This window comes from Dendropsophus ebraccatus, chromosome 15, assembly GCF_027789765.1.
Source record: "Dendropsophus ebraccatus isolate aDenEbr1 chromosome 15, aDenEbr1.pat, whole genome shotgun sequence".
NCBI classification, from domain to species: Eukaryota; Metazoa; Chordata; class Amphibia; order Anura; family Hylidae; genus Dendropsophus; species Dendropsophus ebraccatus.
Genome location: NC_091468.1, coordinates 6,904,899 through 6,929,301, shown reverse-complemented (window position 1 = coordinate 6,929,301; position 24,403 = coordinate 6,904,899). Strand labels below are relative to the sequence as shown.

At 46.4% G+C, this 24,403-nt stretch overlaps 1 protein-coding gene across 6 annotated transcripts in view; it reads right to left on the bottom strand.

The window, feature by feature from the left end:
- EHBP1 (EH domain binding protein 1) overlaps positions 1-24,403 on the bottom strand; it is a 253,241-nt gene that overhangs the window by 169,934 nt on the left and 58,904 nt on the right. For 4 of the 6 annotated variants that reach the window (XM_069955487.1, XM_069955486.1, XM_069955488.1 and 1 more), the window contains exons 6-9: positions 19,822-20,003; positions 17,208-17,347; positions 7,710-7,832; positions 5,656-5,902 (exon numbers count right to left, since the gene is read on the bottom strand). In XM_069955487.1, the coding sequence (XP_069811588.1) occupies positions 5,656-5,902; positions 7,710-7,832; positions 17,208-17,347; positions 19,822-20,003 (692 nt within the window). Of the gene's footprint in view, positions 1-5,655; positions 5,903-7,709; positions 7,833-8,793; positions 8,899-12,280; positions 12,484-17,207; positions 17,348-19,821; positions 20,004-24,403 lie in introns of those variants that run through there. The other 2 variants (XM_069955491.1, XM_069955490.1) reach the window with 2 other exon arrangements.

Genomic DNA, 24,403 nt, shown 5'->3' with positions numbered 1-24,403 from the left:
ACAGCTGATCAGAGGCCTGCCATCCCCCCCTACAGCTGATCAGAGGCCTGCCATCCTCCCTTACAGCTGATCAGAGGCCTGCCATCCTCCCCTACAGCTGATCAGAGGCCTGCCATCCCCCCTACAGCTGATCAGAGGCCTGCCATCCCCCCTACAGCTGATCAGAGGCCTGCCATCCCCCCCTGCAGCTGATCAGAGGCCTGCCATCCTCCCTTACAGCTGATCAGAGGCCTGCCATCCTCCCCTACAGCTGATCAGAGGCCCGCCATCCCCCCCTACAGCTGATCAGAGGCCCGCCATCCCCCCCTACAGCTGATCAGAGGCTCGCTATCCCCCCTACAGCTGATCAGAGGCCTGCCATCCCCCCTGCAGCTGATCAGAGGCCTGCCATCCCCCCCTGCAGCTGATCAGAGGCCTGCCATCCTCCCTTACAGCTGATCAGAGGCCTGCCATCCCCCCTACAGCTGATCAGAGGCCTGCCATCCTCCCCTACAGCTGATCAGAGGCCTGCCATCCTCCCCTACAGCTGATCAGAGGCCTGCCATCCTCCCTTACAGCTGATCAGAGGCCTGCCATCCCCCCTACAGCTGATCAGAGGCCTGCCATCCCCCCTACAGCTGATCAGAGGCCTGCCATCCCCCCTGCAGCTGATCAGAGGCCTGCCATCCTCCCCTACATCTGATCAGAGGCCTGCCATCCTCCCTTACAGCTGATCAGAGGCCTGACATCCCCCCCTACAGCTGATCAGAGGCCTGCCATCCCCCCTACAGCTGATCAGAGGCCTGCCATCCCCCCCCTACAGCTGATCAGAGGCCTGCCATCCTCCCTTACAGCTGATCAGAGGCCTGCCATCCCCCCTGCAGCTGATCAGAGGCCTGCCATCCCCCCTACAGCTGATCAGAGGCCTGCCATCCCCCCTGCAGCTGATCAGAGGCCTGCCATCCCCCCTACAGCTGATCAGAGGCCTGCCATCCCCCCTACAGCTGATCAGAGGCCTGCCATCCTCCCCTACAGCTGATCAGAGGCCTGCCATCCTCCCCTACATCTGATCAGAGGCCTGCCATCCTCCCTTACAGCTGATCAGAGGCCTGCCATCCCCCCTACAGCTGATCAGAGGCCTGCCATCCTCCCCTACAGCTGATCAGAGGCCTGCCATCCTCCCTTACAGCTGATCAGAGGCCTGCCATCCCCCCTGCAGCTGATCAGAGGCCTGCCATCCTCCCCTACATCTGATCAGAGGCCTGCCATCCTCCCCTACAGCTGATCAGAGGCCTGCCATCCCCCCCTACAGCTGATCAGAGGCCTGCCATCCTCCCTACAGCTGATCAGAGGCCTGCCATCCCCCCCTACAGCTGATCAGAGGCCTGCCGATAACCAACGATGGCACACTGCTCAGCTGATCACTTCTATCCCTTCCTCTTAGCAATAAAGTATGTGAAAGTTGCATGAAGGCGAATGTAAGTGTCCATCATTGGTTTGTATTTTTGTAGATGGCATTTTGCTCCTTCTGAAGATTTTTGTAGCATACAAGGTGCCCTTGTACATGTAGCCAGATGTTATATACATTTTGCACACTTAATAGAGAACTTATTGTAAGAATTAAAGGTTCAGATTTGATATGCAACAAGTCGCAAGATACCAACAACCTGCAGCTCGGCATCACACTACAGCACGACATCGCCTCAGTACTTCTCTATTAAAGGGAATGTGTCACCTACATTTTCTTTTACTGATTAGCATCAGGTACTAAAACTTTAAATTTTCTGACAATTTTTTAAACGTCATTTTTCTACATTGTTATGGGGGCGTCCATTTTGCCTGAGCAGCTTTTAACAGCACTTTGTGATATGATTTACAGCAAGACTCATGGACATAGACAACAATACACAGACTCTGTCCCCTTGAGATTATTGGTAAACAATACTAAGCGCGCTCTGAGACCTGTGAAGAGGTCATTCCACAGGGAGCTGCTATTGTCTCCTCTATCTACTGGTGTCACATGACGCTGCAATGCTGCACAGATCACTTTACTGCAGCCTCCTCTTATCACCACAGACACAACAGGAAGTTTTAGCTTAGTTTTAGCCCCAGTGGTGAGAGTGAACTGCAAGATATCAGGATTCTTTTAGAATATCGATAGAAAAATAGAAAATTAGAAAAAAATTTCACAAAAAATTCTTTAAGGATCCGTTAACCATAAAAACATTATTTATACAAGTAGTAATTTTCTGATGACACCTTCCCTTTAAGGCTTTCCCACTTACATCGGGCCTGTCTATATATAATGTCAGGCAGATACTCCTCCTCATCCCGCTATAAACTATACAATATACACCAATAATAATCCTAAGATAGAAACCTATTTATGACATAATCACTTGTAAATGAACACAAGCGTGCGGCACGCTTCTAGAAAGGCTCGATATAATACGGGAGCCGGCATCTTATTATTAAGGCTGCGGCAAATCTAATTGTGAGACATTAAGGCTGCGACCTGCTTTCCCGTCAGTAAATTAAAAAGCCTATTTGCATTAGACTGAAAAGCCGAGAGCACAGAGGCTAATATGGCTAATGGGAAAAAAAATCACCGGACAAATAACAAATGGAGCAATTTGGAAATGGGGAATAGAAATTTTCCTGACTGAGAGGTTGTAATCCATCAAATGTATTATTTTTTTCACCCCTCCACAACCTGTGCCTTCCCACTAAAACCTTAATGCAATCAGGAGTATGTGAAGAGTATTGGATTTCGGCAGGGCCGCAGCCAGTTCTGAGGTGTCGCAAATCGAGTTAGTTTAAGAGTCAAACCAGCGATGAACATCTTACTCAGACGTAAGGACTCTCACAAAGGGAACGAGACCACTTCAGTTTTACATAATCAAATCTCAATAAGTCGCAGACTACAATATATTAGTATTGAGAATATCATCACACAAAGTGGACAATGGGCCCATGATAAAGCGGGGGTATAAAGATGGCGGCCGTAGGACCAGGATAACAAAGTGTCAAGTGTTAAGTTATGTTCCAGAAATTAGCATTAAAGGGAGAAAAACTCATCAGAAGAGTGGCCTATTGCCTTCTCTGGGACAGTGTTGTGGGCATGCTCAATGACCTGTGCAATGTGCAGGAGGGGTGAGGAGGTGTGGCGTTCTTATCAGCTACCTTCAATGACTTGAGTCTTTGTTCTCTGCCTCCAGCGTTATTACAGAAGTGACATTGTAATCCTGCCGGAGATTTTCTTTTTTCGATACATTTCCATACAACATTCTAATTTTTTTATTTTTTGGAGTGGTGGTGGTGGTAACAGGATAAGAAGCAGAGAATACACAGCCAGGATTGGGGGGGGGGGGGGGATGGGGAAGGTCAGGTCACATTATGCTTCAGGCCCATGATGCACGGAGACAAGTATGAAAATCAGCTGCCAACATATCTGTGCTGGGATCTGAACAGGCCCCGTTCACTTCAATGGCCGGAGCATTAGTCAGCTATGTCGGAGACTGATTTTTATTTCTGTTTTGGAGGCACAAGACGTGATGTAAACCCAAATGTTGTACATGCTGAAAAATGGTATAAAATAATATTGTTGTGTACATTACGGTATGGCGGCTTCCGGCCACCAGGGGAGGTCACCACAACACAATTGTACAGCACAGCAGGGACAGCGTATGGTATGGCGGCTTCTGGCCACCAGGGGAGGTCACCACAACACAATTGTACAGCACAGCAGGGACAGAGCGTATGGTATGGCAGCAGGTGTTAGGATGATGGCAGATTGATTTCAGGTCTACATCTGGCGGTAGGGGACAGTGGGGATGGCGGCAGGCCTATTGATGCCTTGCCTGCAAATGTACAAGTGACGGCCGCAGAACGGAACATCGGAGTTGGCGGCAGGTGACGGTCTTCATGTCCTGCATGCAGCTGCTTTGCAACGGAGGTACCGTTTTGCTACCGGTGAAGGTAGGGGACAACGGCGGCGGGCTCAAAGGAGTCGCAGCTGCATGCCCTGGTGTTCTGTTTGGCAGACATGCCTCCGAACAAACACTTTGCTTGGTCTTACTTTCGGGGAAGGCCTTATATTTAGCAATTCAGCAAAACCTCCACTAGGTCTTATCTATAGGGAAGCAGGGTAGATAGAAATACAGCTGTATTAGACTATTCCACTTGACGCCTCATACATTGGTGTCGGGGCCTAGAGACGGGCATGAGACACCAACCTGTACCCATTAACAGCGCGGACATTTAATTGTTTTTTTAACACTATAATTACTGCAACATAAATTCTCACATAAAGTGACAGATTAAAAAATTTACCCGCAATTATGTAGCTGAATGATATCATTAACGTGAAGCGTCGCACACCCTGTATTTTATATTAATACTAAAATCAACTGTTACTGTGTAAAATCCCGGATAATTAAAGAGCATCGGCCGCTATACGGCAACCAGCAGCCTCTTACAATAGCAAATAAAAAAGGACTTATTGTTCTAGGTCCCAGAATTGGCTCCACAAGCTTCATAAGCCTCCGTGATGCAAATTACAAGGAAGGGAGCGGATTCCCTGCCATCCCGTCATGGTCGTGCCCTATAGTGAATCGCTGCTTAGTGCCTGCACAATAACTAAGGAAACTGATGGGATTTGTTGAAAGGGGCATTACAGTTTCAGCAAATAAAAGGTTTTTGTAGCAGAAAACAGAAAAGTTATTGTCCAATATACTTTCATATCAGTTCCTCATGGTTTTCAAGGGGGGTTGTTTATCGAGAAAACCCACATTTTTTGGGTGAAATTCCCCTTCAAGTAAAATACATGTCGAATCATCTTCCCTTCTGGAGACTAACAATCTGCTCCAAACTTCTTATTACCTTATAAGTCCCCTTCTCCAGTTCTGAGTCTGCTGCCTTCTGCTCAAGACACAAAAAACTGTACGGCCAGCTGTCTCTGCGTTCTGTGATGCCGGTCAGCTGTCTCTGCATTCAAGTTTCTGACCTCACTGTGATTAGCGCTCCCAGCATTACAGAGTGCACAAACAGACAGACAGTGGCGGTGTTAACATCAGTATCCCCGAAGGGAAGAGGGATATTAAAGCAGGACAGAGAGAACAGCTAGCACGCAGTTTTCTGTGTCTTGAGTAGAAGGCAGCAGACTCAGAACTTGGGGAGGAGATTTAAGGTAACAAGTATGGATTATTAGTCTCCAGGAGGGGGGATAATAGAACATGTAGTTACCTGATCGGATAACCCCTCCAAGGGTCACATCCCAGCAGTCTCCTCTTAGGTATGATATTCATTCTGCACGGTTATCTATGGGTAAGAACTGTTGTAGATAACTCTCTTCTATCTATGCCAAGCTTACCCTGCGTCATGTTATGTGTAGGTGTCGTGTTAACATAGGGGGTACAAAGCACTCTGTTTTTGTGAATTGAAGTGTCTCTTGTTGGTTTATTGAATTGTGGCATCTTTCCAATGTGTACAGCAACATTTCAAGAAGACCTGTGCCTGTCAGGTGGCTTAACGTCTGCGTTTCCCCCCCTGCTATCAAACGTTTTATTGTCAGACACACTATCTAGGCTTGCCGTGTTGTTTTAAGGAAAAGTTCTGCTTATATAGTGAAAGCTTAAATTCATGGGTTCCTATAAAAGGTGTATAGATTCCACTCACTCATCGAGCTCATCCTCTTCCTGCCGGGCTTTGTTAGCGTAGAGGTATTTGGTCATATCCACAGGTCTGGCATTCTTCCTCTTTGCTGGCTGCGGTGGGGATTCTTTATGAAGTTCAATAGCCAGGTCGGGCCCCGGATCCGGCTCATCAAACGGGTTTCGGTAAGTCTCGGGCTCTGGGTCCTTAAAGGGGTTATAATCATCAAAAGGCTCCTCCACTTTTAAAGGTGATTTCTCTACAGTTGTGTCTAGAAAGAAAAATACAGTCACATATATTGTTCCAAAGCTATGGCCGTACAGTACAACGTCCAGCATTCCGACAGCCAAAAGGCATGATGGGAGCTGTGGTTCTGCAACAGCTAGACAAGACACTCAGTAAAAAAATCCAGTTTCATCCCAAATGTCATATTATTCTACATTTAAAGGGGTACTCCGGACAGGAGGGCTTTTTTTAACCATGGCCGGGGAGGGGGTGGATGAAAGCAATGATGTTCACTTACCTCCCTGGTCCCAGCGCTGGGTCTCGCAAAACGCTGCTCCGGTCTTGGGTCCCCGATGTTGCTTGAAATGTGACACTTTAAGCCCACTCAGCAATTCAGTGGCAGAGGTGGTAATCTGCTACAGCCGCTGAATGGCAGAGTGGGCTTGGAAAGTCCCATCTCAAGCCCCTTCATAGACCAGGAAGCTGCCGGGGACCAAAGACCGGAGCAGTGAGATGCGTGACCCAGCACTGGAACCAGGGAGGTAACTGGACATTATTGCTTACATCCACCCCCTCCCCGATCATAGTGAAAAAAGCCCTCCCCCTTTAAGGTCCAACTAGCCAGCAACATCAACTGTTAGCCAGGGGGCTAGGAGAGGACCATGTGACCTCTGCTCATTAGCTACGGGTTAGCTGGCGGTTTTTCAAAATCAATGGGTAAAGAAGAGGGGTAAGAAGAGCTGTGACATCACCGCCAGCGGGACCCGAACAGAGTCGTACCACCGTAATGAAACCACTCCGTTGGAACCAATCGCCAATGATAAGTGTACATATATCAGCCTGCAGCAGAGGAGGAAATAAAAAAAGTGCACTGCTCCTTTAAATCCAGTTACACAAAGCGCTTTTCTTAGGGATTTATCTTTTCGTCTAAACACCTATCATTTTAAAGGAAAATTTCTTGTTTGTCGTTTGCTCAGCAATCGTTTAAAGGGAAGGTGTCACCTACATTTTCTGTAATGATTAGAGTCAGATACTAAAACTTGTTCTTTTATTCTAATCTGTTTCTATTTTATGACTGTGATTTTATTTATACCACGTTTTGTACATAGTTATGGGGGCGGCAATATTGCCTGGGCTGTTCTTAACAGCATTTAGTGACATACTTTACAGCCAGACTCATGGACAAAGATGACAATAGACAGACTATATCCCCTTGAGATGAATGTGAGACATTACTGAGCGCGCTCTGTGACCTGTGATGAGGTCATTCCACAGGGAGCTGCTATTGTCTCCTCTATCTACTGGTGTCACATGACGCTGCAATGCTGTACAGATCACTTTACAGCAGCCTCCTCTTATCCCCACAGACACAACAGGAAGTCTCAGCTTAGTTTTAGCCCCAGTGGTGAGAATGAGAACTGCAGGATATCAGGATTATTTTGTAATATAGATAGAAAAATTTAAAAAATTAGCAAAAATGTCACCAAAAATTCTTTAAAAATATGTTTAAAATAAAAACATTGTGGGAGATTTATTAAACATGGTGTAAAGTGAAACTGGCTCAGTTGCCCCTAGCAACCAATCAGATTCCACCTTTCATTCTTCACAGACTCTTTGTAAAATGAAAGGTGGAATCTGATTGGTTGCCGGGGACGACTGAGCCAGTTTCACTTTACACCATGTTTGATAAATCTCCCCCATTATTTATACAATGAGTCATTTTCTGACGATACTGTCTCTTTAATTTATCTCTAGGTGTAAAAATACCCATACAAAGACCAATTGTCCAATATGCAGCCCAAGTGACAGCAACTCTATCGCTATTCCTCCGGGGTTACAATCCCCACTATTACCTTCCATGTCTGGGTCTCCAAAGGGATTTAGTTCTGTCGTGTCAGAACTTTCAAAGGGGTTTGATCCGGAGTTCATCAGATCCTGCTCCTCTTCATCCAGAAAGTTTAACTTGTTAATAAGCTCTAGAACAGATAAGGAAAGATTTACACCACTAAAGAATAAAGATGGCGGCTACAACACACTGGGTGTATACAGACGTGCAAAAATAAAGACAAAATTAAAACAGACACATTTCTATAAAAAAAGCGGTCATGCTGGCATAGCGGAGGGCAGCAACTACAGGGGCGTTCAATGGGCGTCTGTATCTATGTAGCAAACCCAACATTTCCACATAAAAAGTAGAAACTGTAAAGTGTAAGAGATATAGCAACCGTACAAGTAATGAAGTAGGTCAGAGGGCAGCCGGTTTTCACATGGAGGTGTGAAGCGTGGCTGGAAGTCGTGAAAGTGGTTTTCACACAAGTTTTGTAACACAGTCACAGTAGTAGCTTTAAATCCATTTCATTTAAAGGCTTACTCTGGCCAAAACCTTTTCTTTCAAATCAACTGGTGCCAGAAAGTTATACAGATTTGTAATTTATATCTATTAAAAAATCTCCAGTCTTCCTGTACTTATCAGCTGCTGTATGACCTACAGGAAGTGGTGTATTCTCTCCAGTCTGACACTGTGCTCTCTGCTGCCACCTCTGTCCATGTCAGGATCTGTCCAGAGCAGCAGCAAATCCCCATAGAAAACCTCTCCTGCTCTGGACAGTTCCTGACATGGACAGAGGTGGCAGCAGAGAGCACTGTGTCAGACTGGAGAGAATACACCACTTCCTGCAGGACATACAGCAGCTGATAAGTACACAATGTTCAATGTATCAGGATCCCTTTCAGTAATCAAATCTTTTATATCCTCCTAATATCAGTGACATATACCATCCTCCGCCCCCCAGTCCTCCACCTCGCTGGTTTTACTACAGATGATGACAGACAGCAATGGAGTAAGGCCACAATAACACAAGATGGCGGCATACATGGCCAGCAGGATGAGGGAAAGCAGACATGGACAGGATGAAAAAAATAGCAAAGACCAAAGACCTTCATGAGGACTGGATGGCTTAGCTGCAGGCATGTGCGCTCGCTTTATGGAGTCATCTTGATCTTCATGTAAGTTGCTCAAGGCATTCAATTGGTTTACAATTTCTGTAAACAGAAGTCAGTCAAGACAAGACAGCTATAAGGAAGGAAACGGATTATTCCAGGAGAAGAAGCAAAAGCGTCAGGCCCCTGGCCAGAGAGAAAAGAGACAGAGGTTAGGAGGCAGAGGAGTGAGTGTTATATGGATGAGGAGGGGGGAGACGGGAGGGACACCGGCATCCTACCCCCCGGGGGCCATGCAGGTGACGCTATCACTGATCCGGGGGCTACCAGATCCACAATACCGCCACCGCTGTGTCCCAAGGTGCATGCAGGTTTATTGCCTTACAGCGTGATGTATCACAGACATATTGTCTCCTAGAGGCCATGCACCATACAGTAGTAACACAGCTCTGCGCCCTCATACAAGCTGCCGCCATTACTACACAGCTAACGTTACATAACGGGTCCCTAGCAACTTGTATAAGGTAATGTAAGGATTCAAAACTAATTTCTGTAGACAATTCAACATTTCCTTAAGATTTCCTGCTAGACAGATGACTACAGCTTAGAAACCCTATAAAACAGAGGCGGTATAGCCCAGTACAGAAATGGTATAGTCGCCTAGTAGAGATGGTACAGCCGCCCAGTAGAGATGGTACAGCCGCCCAGTAGAGACGGTACAGCCGCCCAGTAGAGACGGTACAGCCGCCCAGTAGAGACGGTACACTTCAGTACAGAGATGGTATAGGCGACGCAGTGCCCCTAATGGCCCTATTCCACGTCCTGTGGAATAGAAGGCAACGATCAGCTGAAATCGTTCATGTCGGCTGATCGTTGCAGTGGATTGTGTTTCAAACATGTTGAAAAACAAACGACTGTGATAGCAGCGATCTGCTGCCATCACACCGTGGAATAAGAGCGGCGGCAGCAGACTGCCACTATCCCCTACGGGCTGCCCAGACGATGTAGCGATCACCCGGGCATGAATAAGGGATTTACTATATATATATATATATATTTATTATTATTATGTATTTATTTATTTATTACAGGACTAAAATGAGATTCTCTCATTCATTCACAAACCATTAAACTCTTGAACTTTTTTTTTTTAGTGTGAGCGGAGTTCTCTCCATTGCTGTCCTTATACACTGAGGCCTAGCATTGTCATGCCGGTCATTAGGAGTCGGGGCTGGGGGGGAACCTGAGAATTTCTGGCATTCAGAACAGCTGCAGTCCTTGTTATTCTGCTGGTTAAATCCATAATAACAGGTTCACGTTATTATCTCGACATCTCAAAAGGGGCAAAAATATTATTAATGCATTAATGGAGTCACCTGAGGTTATATTGCGCGCCGGCGTTGTAATATTAACGAGAATCAGGAGCGACACACCGGGGTGCGCACACAACGCTGCCAGCTACACTCGGGCATTGTCTTGGAAGTTGCAGCAAGCGTTGACTTGTCATCCCATCCCCAATAAGTAGCATGCCTCTATAATCGCCGTAACAGGCAGCCGCTCCGTGTGCGCCCAGATTAGGCAAACTCTGCACTTATGTGATATATATGATGGGTCACATGTCTGATAACTCCACACTCCTATATATAGGGGGCACCAGCCAGGAAAATCATCAGCCATGCAGAGAAAATCCCTCCTCACCGTCACATAACCCCCTCCTCACGATCATAGCCCCCTCCTCCTCACCGTCACATAACCCCCTCCTCAGCATCACATAACCCCCTCCGCACAGTAACATAACCCCCTCCTCACCATCATACCCCACTCCTCACCGTCACATAACCTCCTCACCATCATAGCCCCCTCCTCACCATCATAGCCCCCTCCTCATCGTCACATAACCCCCTCCTCACAGTCACATAACCCCCTCCTCACCATCATAGCCCCCTCCTCATCGTCACATAACCCCCTCCTCACCATCATAGCCCCCTCCTCATCGTCACATAACCCCCTCCTCACCATCATAGCCCCCTCCTCATCGTCACATAACCCCCTCCTCACCATCATAGCCCCTTCCACACCATCATAGCCCCCTCCTCCTGACTGCCACATAACCCCCTCCTCACCGTCACATACACACCCGTTCCTTACTGACACATGTCATCCTTCCTCAGGGTCACATACATCCCCCCCCTTCCTCACGTCACATCCCCCCTTCCTCAGGGTCACATGCCCCCCCTCCCTGTCACATAGCCCCCTGCCTCACTGCCACATTCCCCCCCCCCCCTCACCGTCACATCCCCCCTTCCTCAGCGTCACATCCCCCCCTTCCTCAGTGTCACATCCCCCCTTCCTCAGCGTCACATCCCCCCTTCCTCAGCGTCACATCCCCCCCTCCCTCACCGTCACATCCCCCCTCCCTCACCGTCACATCCCCCCTCCCTCAGTCACATCCCCCCCTCCCTCAGTCACATCCCCCCCTCCCTCAGTCACATCCCCCTTCCTCACGGTCACATTCCCCCTCCCTCAGTCACATCCCCCCTTCCTCAGCGTCACATCTCCCCCTCCCTCACCGTCACATCCCCCCCTCCCTCACCGTCACATCCCCCCCTCCCTCAGTCACATCACCCTTCCTCACGGTCACATTCCCCCTCCCTCAGTAACATCCCCCCTTCCTCAGTCACATCCCCCCCTCCCTCAGTCACATGCCCCCTTCCTCACGGTCACATCCCCCCTCCCTCAGTCACATCCCCCCTTCCTCAGTCACATCCCCCCTCCCTCAGTCACATCCCCCCTTCCTCAGTCACATCCCCCCTCCCTCACCGTCACATGCCCCCTCCCTCAGTCACATCCCCCCCCTTCCTCACCGTCACATGCCCCCATAGGGTAAAGGCTCCTGATCACAAGCACATAATGGTTCTGTGCTAGAGACGGCTTTTCTGATCTCAATGGATGTAATCCGACCACCTCCTGGGCTTAACATGTATGGCTTATTACACCTATATGCAAACACTTCAAGGGTGGGTTCACACGTACTGGAATCGCATCGGATTTCACACTGCGAAATCCGATGCGATTCGCGGTAGTGTCAGTTTGAATAGGTTTACGTTCCCTTTGCAGATTTTTCATTTTACTGCGAGTACGTAAAACGCCGTCACCCTAAACCTGCCGCGGCCCAGTGCTCCGGCCTTGCTGCTGTGGCTCCCAGCTGAGTGGGGAGACGTCAGGGAGCCGGGAGCCACAGCAGAAAGCAAGTTAGTGGTGTATGGATTTAGTCTATGGAGGGAATTTATAAAGACTGGTGTACAAGTATGGCGGTCCTACATGTCCCCATGTTCTAAGGCAGATCTTCGCGGGACTGTACTGATACAGACCCTGTCTCTATGCCATATCGAAAGTTTTTTAAAATGCCACTAAAACTTTAAACACTTGCACAGAGGTTCTTCCATATGACCCCGTTACTTTAAGCTTCACCATATTGATTTACCATTGTGAGAACAGGAAAGAGCAAATCACGGTCATATTATGGTTCTTGGACCTCCTATCTACGACATCACGTGAGCTCGTATAGGAGAGAGTTACAGCGTACGGGGTCAACACCTGTCACATTGATAATGGCGTCCGCTCTGCAGGCGCCATGTTATAGGACGGGAAGAGCCGAGCTCACTCATCGCTCTGTTGTACAGTAGGATTCGCCTTGTTGCCCACAGCAACCAATCACAGCTCAGCTTTCATTTTACCAGAGCAATATGAGAACTGAAAGCTGAGCTGTGATTGGTTGCTGTGGGAAACAAAGAGAATCTTCCTGTCCGATAATTCAAGTCCGATAATTCCCTCAGAGAAAAAGAGAAAGGCTGTGCATAGCAACCAATCAGAGCTCATTAACATAGCAACCGGAGCGCAGCTTTCCTATGGGCAACAAATAACATTCTTACTATAAGACTACCTGATAAGTCTCCCCCAAAGTTTTGGAATAATGAGTCATTCATACATATAAATCTCTGCTCATTCTTGGCCAAGTAGTCAAGTGGGCGGTGCTATTGGTTAGTGAACAACAGTTACCATTGTATAAAGACAGTGTTGTTCATCACTGAGTAGGACCACCCCCTTGACTATTTGGCCCAGACTGCGTAGAGCAGTGTTTCTCAACTCCAGTCCTCAAGACCCACCAACAAGTCATGTTTTGAGGATTTCACAGGTGATATAATTATAGTCAGTGCACCAGTAGCTGCTATAGCTGTATGTGGGTATGAGATATCCACAAAACATGACCTGTTGGTGGGTCTTGAGGGCTGGAGTTGAGAAACACTGGCGTAGAGGTTTACATGAATAAATGACAAGTTATCCTGGCACTTTCGGACAAGGCCATACATGACTGTGCCCAGCTCCTCCTGCTCAATAACCTGGTGTCTGCAGGCTGGGCAGGGTCAGGTATCTCCATCCAGCATGGTCAGTGCCAATAATAAGATCCCTCCTGTTCCTTAACATAATATAATCCACCAGTTTGGGTTCTGTCAGGACTACACGGACGTCCATGAATCTAGGATCCATATAATGAATAGGAAATGGCTGTAAAGAAAAATTGTCAGAGCTTTTCTGTAAAGTATAGTTTGAAAGCCGCCTACCCCCCATGGGCCCGCTCCTGCCTCTCGACTCCCCCTCTGCCCGATCGTGCCTCTTGCCTCCCTCTCCGCCTGCTCCTGCCTCTCACCCCCCCCTCCGCCAACTCCTGCTTCTCACCTCAACCCCTGCCTCTCGCCTTTCCCTCCGCCCGCTCCTGCCTCTCGACTCCCCCTCTGCCCGATCGTGCCTCTTGCCTCCCTCTCCGCCCGCTCCTGCCTCTTCCTCCTCCACCCGCTCCTGCCTTTCGCCGCCTCCTCCTCCTCCGCCTGCTCCTGCCTCTTCCTCCTCCACCCGCTCCTGCCTTTCGCCTCCCTCCACTCGCTCCATCCTCTCATCCTCACCCCTCTGCCTCTCGCCTCCCCCCTCTGCCCGCTCCTGCCTCTGGCCTCCCCCTCCTGTCTTTCACCTCCCCCGGCTCCATCCTCTCATACTCACCCCCTGCCTCTCGCCTCCCCCTCCGCCCGCTCCTGCCTCTCGCCTCCCCCTCCTGCCTCCCGTCCCCCTTTGTGTAGTATGAGGGACATACAGATCGCCTTCATAAATATTTCACAGACATTCGATGGAAATACTGCTTTCTTTGTGGACATTAATAGCATTGTAATGGTATTTCATTCAGCATGTGGAATGTTAATCCGGCTCTGGCCAAATTCCAGCTCAGGTCAAGTAATCCTGTCGGCTCATGTCCCACCTGTAAACAAACAGACCCAAACCCCAGAGATAAAACTGTATTCTGCAGAAGAATGATCCCCTGGTGGACGAGCAATCCTAGTGTCCTGGACGGGGAAATTTTATATATATATATATATATATATATACACACACACACACAAACACACACATATATATATATATATATATATATATATATATATATATATATATGCACTATATTCTCTACTGAATGCATAGTATGACCCCAGTACCAGCACGTATCTCTACTACATCCTTGTGCATTGGAGCTTCGTATAATTAAGGCAAATGTCACATATGGGAACCAGTACAGTGACAGATCCTCCATAAATGTGGGGCCCCAGCCCCCCTCAGTCTTCCATGGTTTGTATCTACTACTGCAGCTTATCCCTGCTCAAGTAGATCAGGCCTAATTGGGTTCAAATGGAAAAAAATTCTTTTTAAAAGGCTGTCCAGGCGCTAATAAACAAACAAACAAAACAAAAAAAAAAAAAACACAAAACCTATACATTGGCCTAGTTCCCTGCCGCTACTGTTCTGTCACTGCTCAGTCTCTACTGCAGGCAGTTTTCACTGATGTGCAGGAAGTGCCGCTCAGCCAATCACTGGCTAAGGTGGATCCTCAGGGGCGGGGACTTCTTTATTTTTAAGGAACACTAAAAAAATCCCACAGAATTTTTTACAAGGTATGGCTGCAGGTTGTTTGCCCCACCAGACATCCCCTACAGGATAAACGAACTATACACTCTGTGTGCCAGAGCTCCCTCACCCAGACTGATGACAGTCACAGGGCACATAGGGGAGAACATGCAGATCACTTGGGGGTCTGACCACAGTCCTATAGAGAATACATGGCACGCTGGCCGGGCACATATGGTGCACTCTATTAACTTTAGGGTGCAATATCTGACCATTCAGTTTTTAGGGACTGCCATGTTATCCCCTATAACACAGCAGAATAGCATTTGGCAATGGGAGAATTTACTGGAACCAGAGTAATGAGATGCTTAACAAAGAACGGGAAAAATGGCGCAAGATGTTATTATCCCACAGTAAATTCTCTGGTGATAATTGGGATTTTCGGGCGTCAGATGATCCAGATGAGAAGCTGCAGGATACATGAGGCATTCTGGATGATTCTACAATGCCGGGAGTCAGTACTGAGGCATCATGGCGTCACAGACGGGCGGCTTAGCGGTGTAAAGCCAATGGGTGCACTGGAAAACACTGGAAATGTTACGGTGCCCTAATATATGTATCTAAGCTAAGCAGCTAATTGCTTGAAAGTAGATCACTCCGAAGTGACCTGGTGACGCTGCAGATTACCGCCATAAACTTTTATAACCAGAATCCATCTCCAGGGCTGTTTAGCTTAATCTGATTTATATCTATAAGTCTCTCTGATCTACAACATAATCCCCTTACCTCTGTGTGACTATCATCATCTCAGCTCTATAGGTGAAGCTACAACCAAACCCAATGCAGCACAAAGACCCTGAGAAGCAACCTCATCACAGACCTACCTATGCTAACACATACCTTTAAAGGGGAAGTTCAGCTAAAACATGCTTTCAAATCAACTGGTGCCAGAAAGTGCCAGAGATTTGAAATTTACTTCTACTAAAAAAATAAATCTCCAGTCTTCCAGTACTTATCAGCTGCTGCATGTCCTGCAGGAAGTGGTGTATTCTCTCCAGTCTGACACAGCGCTCTCTGCTGCCACCTCTGTCCATGTCAGGAACTGTCCCGAGCAGCAGCAAATCCCCATAGAAAACCTCTCCTACTCTCTAGACTGGAGAGAATACACCACTTCCTGCGGAAATACAGCAGCTGATAAGTACTGGAAGACTGGAGATTTCTTAATAGAGGTAAATTACAAATCTCTGGCACCAGTTGATTTGAAAGAACATTTTTTTTTTGTCAATTACTCTTTAAAGAGTAAAACCGGTATTTGCAGAAACGTTTGGCTTCCTCCATTCTGCATACAATTCGGACTTCCTTTCTATGCTATGATCATACACTGAGACAGTAACTATAGCCATGGCGTGTCCCCCTGGGGTTCAGAACTTCGGCCCTTAGATGTCTAAACAATATGCCTCGTCTAGCTAAAATCCGGCTTAAATCAGGAGAGAAACTTAAGGACTGGAAGTTATGTGCCGTATACTGATAGTACTGTCGCCTTGGCAAAACCTTCTATAGTCAGAAGAGATACTCTGATCTACCCCATATGTATGTTATGTATGTATATGAAAGTATATACAAAGGTCTGTGTGACCCGGGGACAAATGACATGGTGGCACCCGGCACCTAGCTGTACAGGGTACTGCGCCATGTCTCCAGTCACTGGAATAGGACTATGCTGTAGGTCCCTGCCCAGCTGAGAGAAAAAAATGTATTCTCACAATTGGTGACATATCCCAATGACGGGGAAATTCCTTAAAGGGGTTCTCCAGCGCTACAAAAACACGGCCACTTTCTAGAGACAGCACCGCTCTAGTCTCCAGTTTAGGTGCAGGTTTTGCAACTTTGCTCAATTGAAGTGAATGGAGCTTAACTGCAAAACCGCACCTGACCTGGAGACAAGAGCGGTGCTGTCTCTGGGAGAAAGTGGCCATGTTTTTCTGACGCTGGAGAAACCCCTTTATGTACTTTGCAGCAGTATTGAGGTCCTGGGCTTGAATCAACTGCACAGAGTTTATAGGTTCACCTTGTACACACACACACACACACACATCCCCCCAACAGTGCAAGGCTGTCCCACAACCCACAAATGGGGTCAGTAAAAGGGATGGACCCCAAAGTGCGGCTCCGAACAGATATCAGGATATGTAGACACAATCCTAGAGTGTACAAGAGATGAGGGAATGAGACAGTCCCTCTGGGTAAGGAATAGAGGCGGCTACACATTCTCTTCTACACAATTTATACAATTACCAGGAAATAATTTGTACATTTCTATGGGACACTGAACATTTCCTGTAGCCGGATTCTCATCCCGCTGGATGCCTGGAGCGCCCCCATGTGGTCCGTCCCTGGCAGTGTGCGCGACTGCACATCACACATCATCACCGCCACCTCCGCTGCTTTAGCAGTTTACTCACCTGTAATTTTAGCGGTTTTCTCTTCCTGGTTGACTCTATTCTCCTCATCATCCTCATTGTCTTCCTCAAAGTCGTCCAGGTTTCCTATGTCCGCTTGCTTCATACTCATCAGACTGGCAAGACTTTGCATATCTTCATCTCTGGAAGAAATAAGCGGCCACAAAATATGATCTCAAAAACGAGGACCCCAGATCCATCAAGGATCTGCTAAAGGCAGAGTGTGTGTGTGTGTGTGTGTGTGTGTTTGTGTGTAATCCAGCGCTACAAAAACATGGCTGCTTTCTTGCAGAGACAGCACTGCTCTCCAGGTCAGGTGCGGTTTGCAATTAAGCTCCATTCACTTCAATGGAACTGAGTAACAAAACCTGCACCCAAACTGTGGACAAGAGCGGTGCTGTCTCTGAAGGAAGCGGCCAGGGTGGTCCTGGCCCCTCTGTCACCTGCTGATCCTCTGATGTATACTGATCCACGTCAGTAGTCAGTCATTACAGGGATGCACTGGGGGGGTCCTAGATTTTCTGAACTGATGCGACTACTAGCGTGCACGCTGCTTATTCTAGTGTTTCCTATTACACAGCATAAGAAACGTCATCAGATATAACATCAATTTCTGTTCAGAAGACAGACAGAAATCTTTATAGCTTCTAGAGTTCCGCCTTATAATGAACTGTCTGTAATCACATGACCAGGACTTTAAAAGGAATCTGTGGGCTCTTTATCTTGCACATGGGCAGGTCAGGTGTCTCTTAGCAGATGATTGTTTGCACATTTATAAAATCATGTTTTCTTTCTAAGCTCAAGAGTTATATAAGCTGAGCTGCAGCATGCTGCCTCCTTCCATCTTCCCCAGCCTACATGTGTATAAGCCTCAGTATTGAAAGCCAAACCCTTTACATCAATCATGAAAGAAAGGGTGGGGGAGGGAGGAGGCATGCATTCTGGAGCTCAGCACTGCCGCTATGACTCTGGAGCTTAGAAAGAAAATATGATTTTATAACACTGCAAACAGCATCAGCTAATAGACAGAAATCATTTGCTTCATGTCCCTATCTGCAGCTTAGAGATTCCTTTAAAATAAACAGTGAATGGCAGCAGGCAGAGAAGGAATCGATGGGTAACGTGTATACAATGAGTAATCTCTATTTACTAAAAGAAGAATATCCTTATGTTGTGACATAACCGGGCCTGTACCCTGCGGCAGGAGCGGATCTTCTCGTCCTCCTCCCGGACTAGAAGTCTTACAGGCATAAGTAACACATTTACCTCATTATTTGCTATCATTTAGTTTCCTTTGAAAAAATAAAAAAATAAAATGAAATAAAAGGTTTCCATGAAAAGCAGCGATTTCAGATGTTCCTACTAATCAGCCGTCTGCTTTGCGAGAAGCCATTATTCTACCGCGCGGTTACAAAGCAGGGGCACATTTGTATTGTGCAATATGCAAGAAGGAATATTATTACGCAGCGGGGTTACAGTGTCGGCGATTTGTAAAAATATCTGTTACTGACGCCGAACCGGAAAAATGTTTTTATATTTTTTTTTTTATTAATAGAAATGATCTATTCCAGAAAGGGAAGAAATAATACCCTATCTGCATTTTGATGGCCGGCTCCCAATTTAATGATATATTTGTGTAATTGTCATTCTGCACAATTCACACTCACAACGTGTACAACAGCGCGGCGGATTAACACCGGACACTGAAATAGACTTTTCTTTGCCTCCCAAGGAATCTGCACATTTTAATACCCGCGGAGATGATTGCAGGATAGAATACAATTAAATGTTGTCAGGCAACAAAACTGAACTTTGGTAATGTGGTAAAAAAAAACGATAAAAGGAAGAAGGAAAAGAGGGATAAAAAGAAACGACTGTGTAACAAAGAGGCAGAAATCTACAAAGTGGAATCGATAGGTTCAATAGAAAGGTCCGAACTTCTATTACAGTGAAAGTCATCACAATCCAGGTGTAGAAAATGTTATCGCCTAAGGATCCTATTAGACAAAGTGATTTTTTAAACAATTAATAATCGGAAATTAGATTGATTATCTTTAACCTAAAATCGTTCACTATATTACACAGAGCGATAGTCGGTAGTTACTACAATCGTTTCCTCCATCTGATACAAGCAAATGAAGGAACAATGAGGAATTACAGCGAACGATTAACAATTTCGACGTCAGCACCACACGAACAATGAACGATTTGTTGTTGGTCATTCAATCGTTTAATGATATAACAATAATTAGCACGATAACTGTCCTGTGTAATAGAGCCCTTAGGGTCCTATTACATGGGCCGACAAAGGCCCAATCAGTACTGTAAACGAGCAGCAAAGAAACAATCAGCTGATGGTCGTTTTATCGGCTGACCGTTGTCTCTATTCACAGAGCAATGATCAGCCCAATCAGGCCAATTATCACTCCATGTAATAGGGCCCTTACAGGGACACCCCTATAAATGTACCAACAGCTGGTGTCCCAAAACATCTATAAGAACAAACAGCGCCCCCTAAGTGCCATCCACCACCACAGCCAATGCCCCAGTGATGCCGCCCCTGGCAAACTCCACCTAATACTCCTGCAGTAACATCAGCTATTGGAGTAAGACTTACGTAGCTTTGCCTTCTCGGAGGAAGATGCACGATAAGGAGAACTGCAGGGTGGCTGATACGACCTTCTTGGAGAGGGGCTTGAATTTCAGCTTGACGTCAGTTTGGGTAGGCATGGGGCTGGCGTATTGCTTCATGTTAATGTTGCTGGTAGCGAGGGCTTTCCGACGTCCGGAAGGAGATTCCTACAAACATAATACACATAGAAGTATTATAGTGAAAGTATATAGTGAAATACAGAAACTTCTCATCTCTATTTTCTAGCTAATATTTTTGTCTTTAGTAAAGTATTATGGGGGAAGCCATTTTTCCTGAAATGTTTTTAAACAATATGATTTACAGGAAGTCTCACAGACATAATAGACTGGTTCACACCCCATTCACTACAATGGAAGAGGTGTGTGGGCATGCTCTGCGACCTGGGCTAGACTGGGAGCTAAGCATATATTACTTCTGGAACTTAGACAAAACCAACAAGAGTATGGGAGGCCTGTAACTAGTGATATGTTCTTTGTAATATATAACGGACCAGATTCCGCCTACAAATTTAGGAGGAAATCTGCTGATTCTGTATGGAAACGAAAGATAAGTTCTCCATATTATAATAAAATGCGGCCATTGTTGTGGCTGGTTATGTAACCTGACCACTCACATTAAAGTGAAGGAAGAGGTTCCCGAATGTACACACTTACAAGGATCTTAAACCAGTTTTACAAGTCTGTCATTAGTACAAATATTAATACAAGGTGAGGAGTTCAATTTGTACAGAAATAAGAACAGGCGGCCATTGTGGAGCGACCCCGCCGCCCCGACTGTCAGACGTTGCCTTTGAAGGTCTACACAGAATGACAGTGCATTTGATGCTCTGTGTATGTAAGGTCGGGGAGCGCTGCTCCTGAGGTCAGGGAGAGAAGCACTTAACAGGTCAAAGGATATTAAGAGGGTAAAAAACACATTCACATGTTTGTTTGATACGTGACATAATTTCATAGCTGCAAGGGAATTACATTTTCCAGTCGGTCAAATGGAAGTTATTAAGAAATGTATAATGTACATACCCCACCTACACCTCTACAATGTATACTGCACATACCCCACCTGCAGCTCTGCAATGTATACTGCACATACCCGACCTACACCTCTACAATGTATACTGCACATACCTCACCTACAGCTCTACAATGTACTCTACACATACCCCACCTACAGCTCTACAATGTATACTGCACATTCCCCACCTACAGCTCTACAATGTACTCTACACATACCCCACCTACACCTCTACAATGTATACTGCACATACCCCACCTACAGCTCTACAATGTATACTGCACATACCCCACCTACAGCTCTACAATGTATACTGCACATACCTTACCTACAGCTCTACAATGTACTCTACACATACCCCACCTACAGCTCTACAATGTATACTGCACATACCCCACCTACAGCTCTACAATGTATACTGCACATACCCCACCTACAGCTCTACAATGTATACTGCACATACCCCACCTACAGCTCTACAATGTATACTGCACATACCCCACCTACAGCTCTACAATGTATACTGCACATACCTCACCTACAGCTCTACAATGTACTCTACACATACCCCACCTACAGCTCTACAATGTATACTGCACATACCCCACCTACAGCTCTACAATGTATACTGCACATACCCCACCTACAGCTCTACAATGTATACTGCACATACCCCACCTACAGCTCTACAATGTATACTGCACATACCCCACCTACAGCTCTACAATGTATACTGCACATTCCCCACCTACAGCTCTACAATGTACTCTACACATACCCCACCTACACCTCTACAATGTACACTGCACATACCCGACCTACAGCTCTACAATGTATACTGCACATACCCCACCTACAGCTCTACAATGTACACTGCACATACCCCACCTACAGCTCTACAATGTACACTGCACATACCCGACCTACAGCTCTACAATGTATACTGCACATTCCCCACCTACACCTCTACAATGTATACTGCACATACCTCACCTACAGCTCTACAATGTACTCTACACATACCCCACCTACAGCTCTACAATGTATACTGCACATTCCCCACCTACACCTCTACAATGTATACTGCACATACCTCACCTACAGCTCTACAATGTACTCTACACATACCTCACCTACAGCTCTACAATGTATACTGCACATTCCCCACCTACACCTCTACAATGTATACTGCACATACCTCACCTACAGCTCTACAATGTACTCTACACATACCCCACCTACAGCTCTACAATGTATACTGCACATTCCCCACCTACAGCTCTACAATGTATACTGCACATACCTCACCTACAGCTCTACAATGTATACTGCACATTCCCCACCTACACCTCTACAATGTATACTGCACATACCCCACCTACAGCTCTACAATGTACTCTACACATACCCCACCTACAGCTCTACAATGTATACTGCACATTCCCCACCTACAGCTCTACAATGTATACTGCACATACCTCACCTACAGCTCTACAATGTACTCTACACATACCCCACCTACAGCTCTACAATGTATACTGCACATTCCCCACCTACAGCTCTACAATGTACTCTACACATACCCCACCTACACCTCTACAATGTATACTGCACATACCCCACCTACAGCTCTACAATGTATACTGCACATACCCCACCTACAGCTCTACAATGTATACTGCACATACCTTACCTACAGCTCTACAATGTACTCTACACATACCCCACCTACAGCTCTACAATGTATACTGCACATACCCCACCTACAGCTCTACAATGTATACTGCACATACCCCACCTACAGCTCTACAATGTATACTGCACATACCCCACCTACAGCTCTACAATGTATACTGCACATACCTCACCTACAGCTCTACAATGTACTCTACACATACCCCACCTACAGCTCTACAATGTATACTGCACATACCCCACCTACAGCTCTACAATGTATACTGCACATACCCCACCTACAGCTCTACAATGTATACTGCACATACCCCACCTACAGCTCTACAATGTATACTGCACATACCCCACCTACAGCTCTACAATGTATACTGCACATTCCCCACCTACAGCTCTACAATGTACTCTACACATACCCCACCTACACCTCTACAATGTACACTGCACATACCCGACCTACAGCTCTACAATGTATACTGCACATACCCCACCTACAGCTCTACAATGTACACTGCACATACCCCACCTACAGCTCTACAATGTACACTGCACATACCCGACCTACAGCTCTACAATGTATACTGCACATTCCCCACCTACACCTCTACAATGTATACTGCACATACCTCACCTACAGCTCTACAATGTATACTGCACATTCCCCACCTACACCTCTACAATGTATACTGCACATACCTCACCTACAGCTCTACAATGTACTCTACACATACCCCACCTACAGCTCTACAATGTATACTGCACATTCCCCACCTACACCTCTACAATGTATACTGCACATACCTCACCTACAGCTCTACAATGTACTCTACACATACCTCACCTACAGCTCTACAATGTATACTGCACATTCCCCACCTACACCTCTACAATGTATACTGCACATACCTCACCTACAGCTCTACAATGTACTCTACACATACCCCACCTACAGCTCTACAATGTATACTGCACATTCCCCACCTACAGCTCTACAATGTATACTGCACATACCTCACCTACAGCTCTACAATGTATACTGCACATTCCCCACCTACACCTCTACAATGTATACTGCACATACCCCACCTACAGCTCTACAATGTACTCTACACATACCCCACCTACAGCTCTACAATGTATACTGCACATTCCCCACCTACAGCTCTACAATGTACACTGCACATACCCCACCTACAGCTCTACAATGTATACTGCACATACCCCACCTACAGCTCTACAATGTACACTGCACATACCCCACCTACAGCTCTACAATGTACACTGCACAAACCCCACCTACAGCTCTACAATGTATACTGCACATACCCCACCTGCAGCTCTGCAATGTGTTACAGAATCCCTTAGGTCACAGTTTCCCATCCTAAGGGCCCTATTCCACGGGCCAATTGTCGTTCACATAATCGTTAACGATAAACGATAAAAGACCTGAGATCATTCGCCCATTTACATGGAACGATAATCTTTACTTATGATAGTTCTTGTGGTCGTCTTGTCGTCGCTATTGCATTTGTCACTACTGCGAACGACATGTTATTCAATGCGAACGATTTGCGAACGAGCAACGATAAAAATAGGTCCAGGTGTTACTAAACGATCAATGATTTCTTGTTCGGTCGTTAACCATTAACTGCTATTCAAACGAACGATTATCGTTTAGATTCGAATGATTTAATGATAATCTGACCGATAATTGTCCCGTGGAATAGGGCCCTATGACTCTGCAGCTGTTGTGAAAGTACAACTCGCATCATGCCCTGACTGCCTTTGGCTATTAGGAGTTGTAGTTTCACAGAAGCTGAAGAGCCACAGGATGGGAACACTG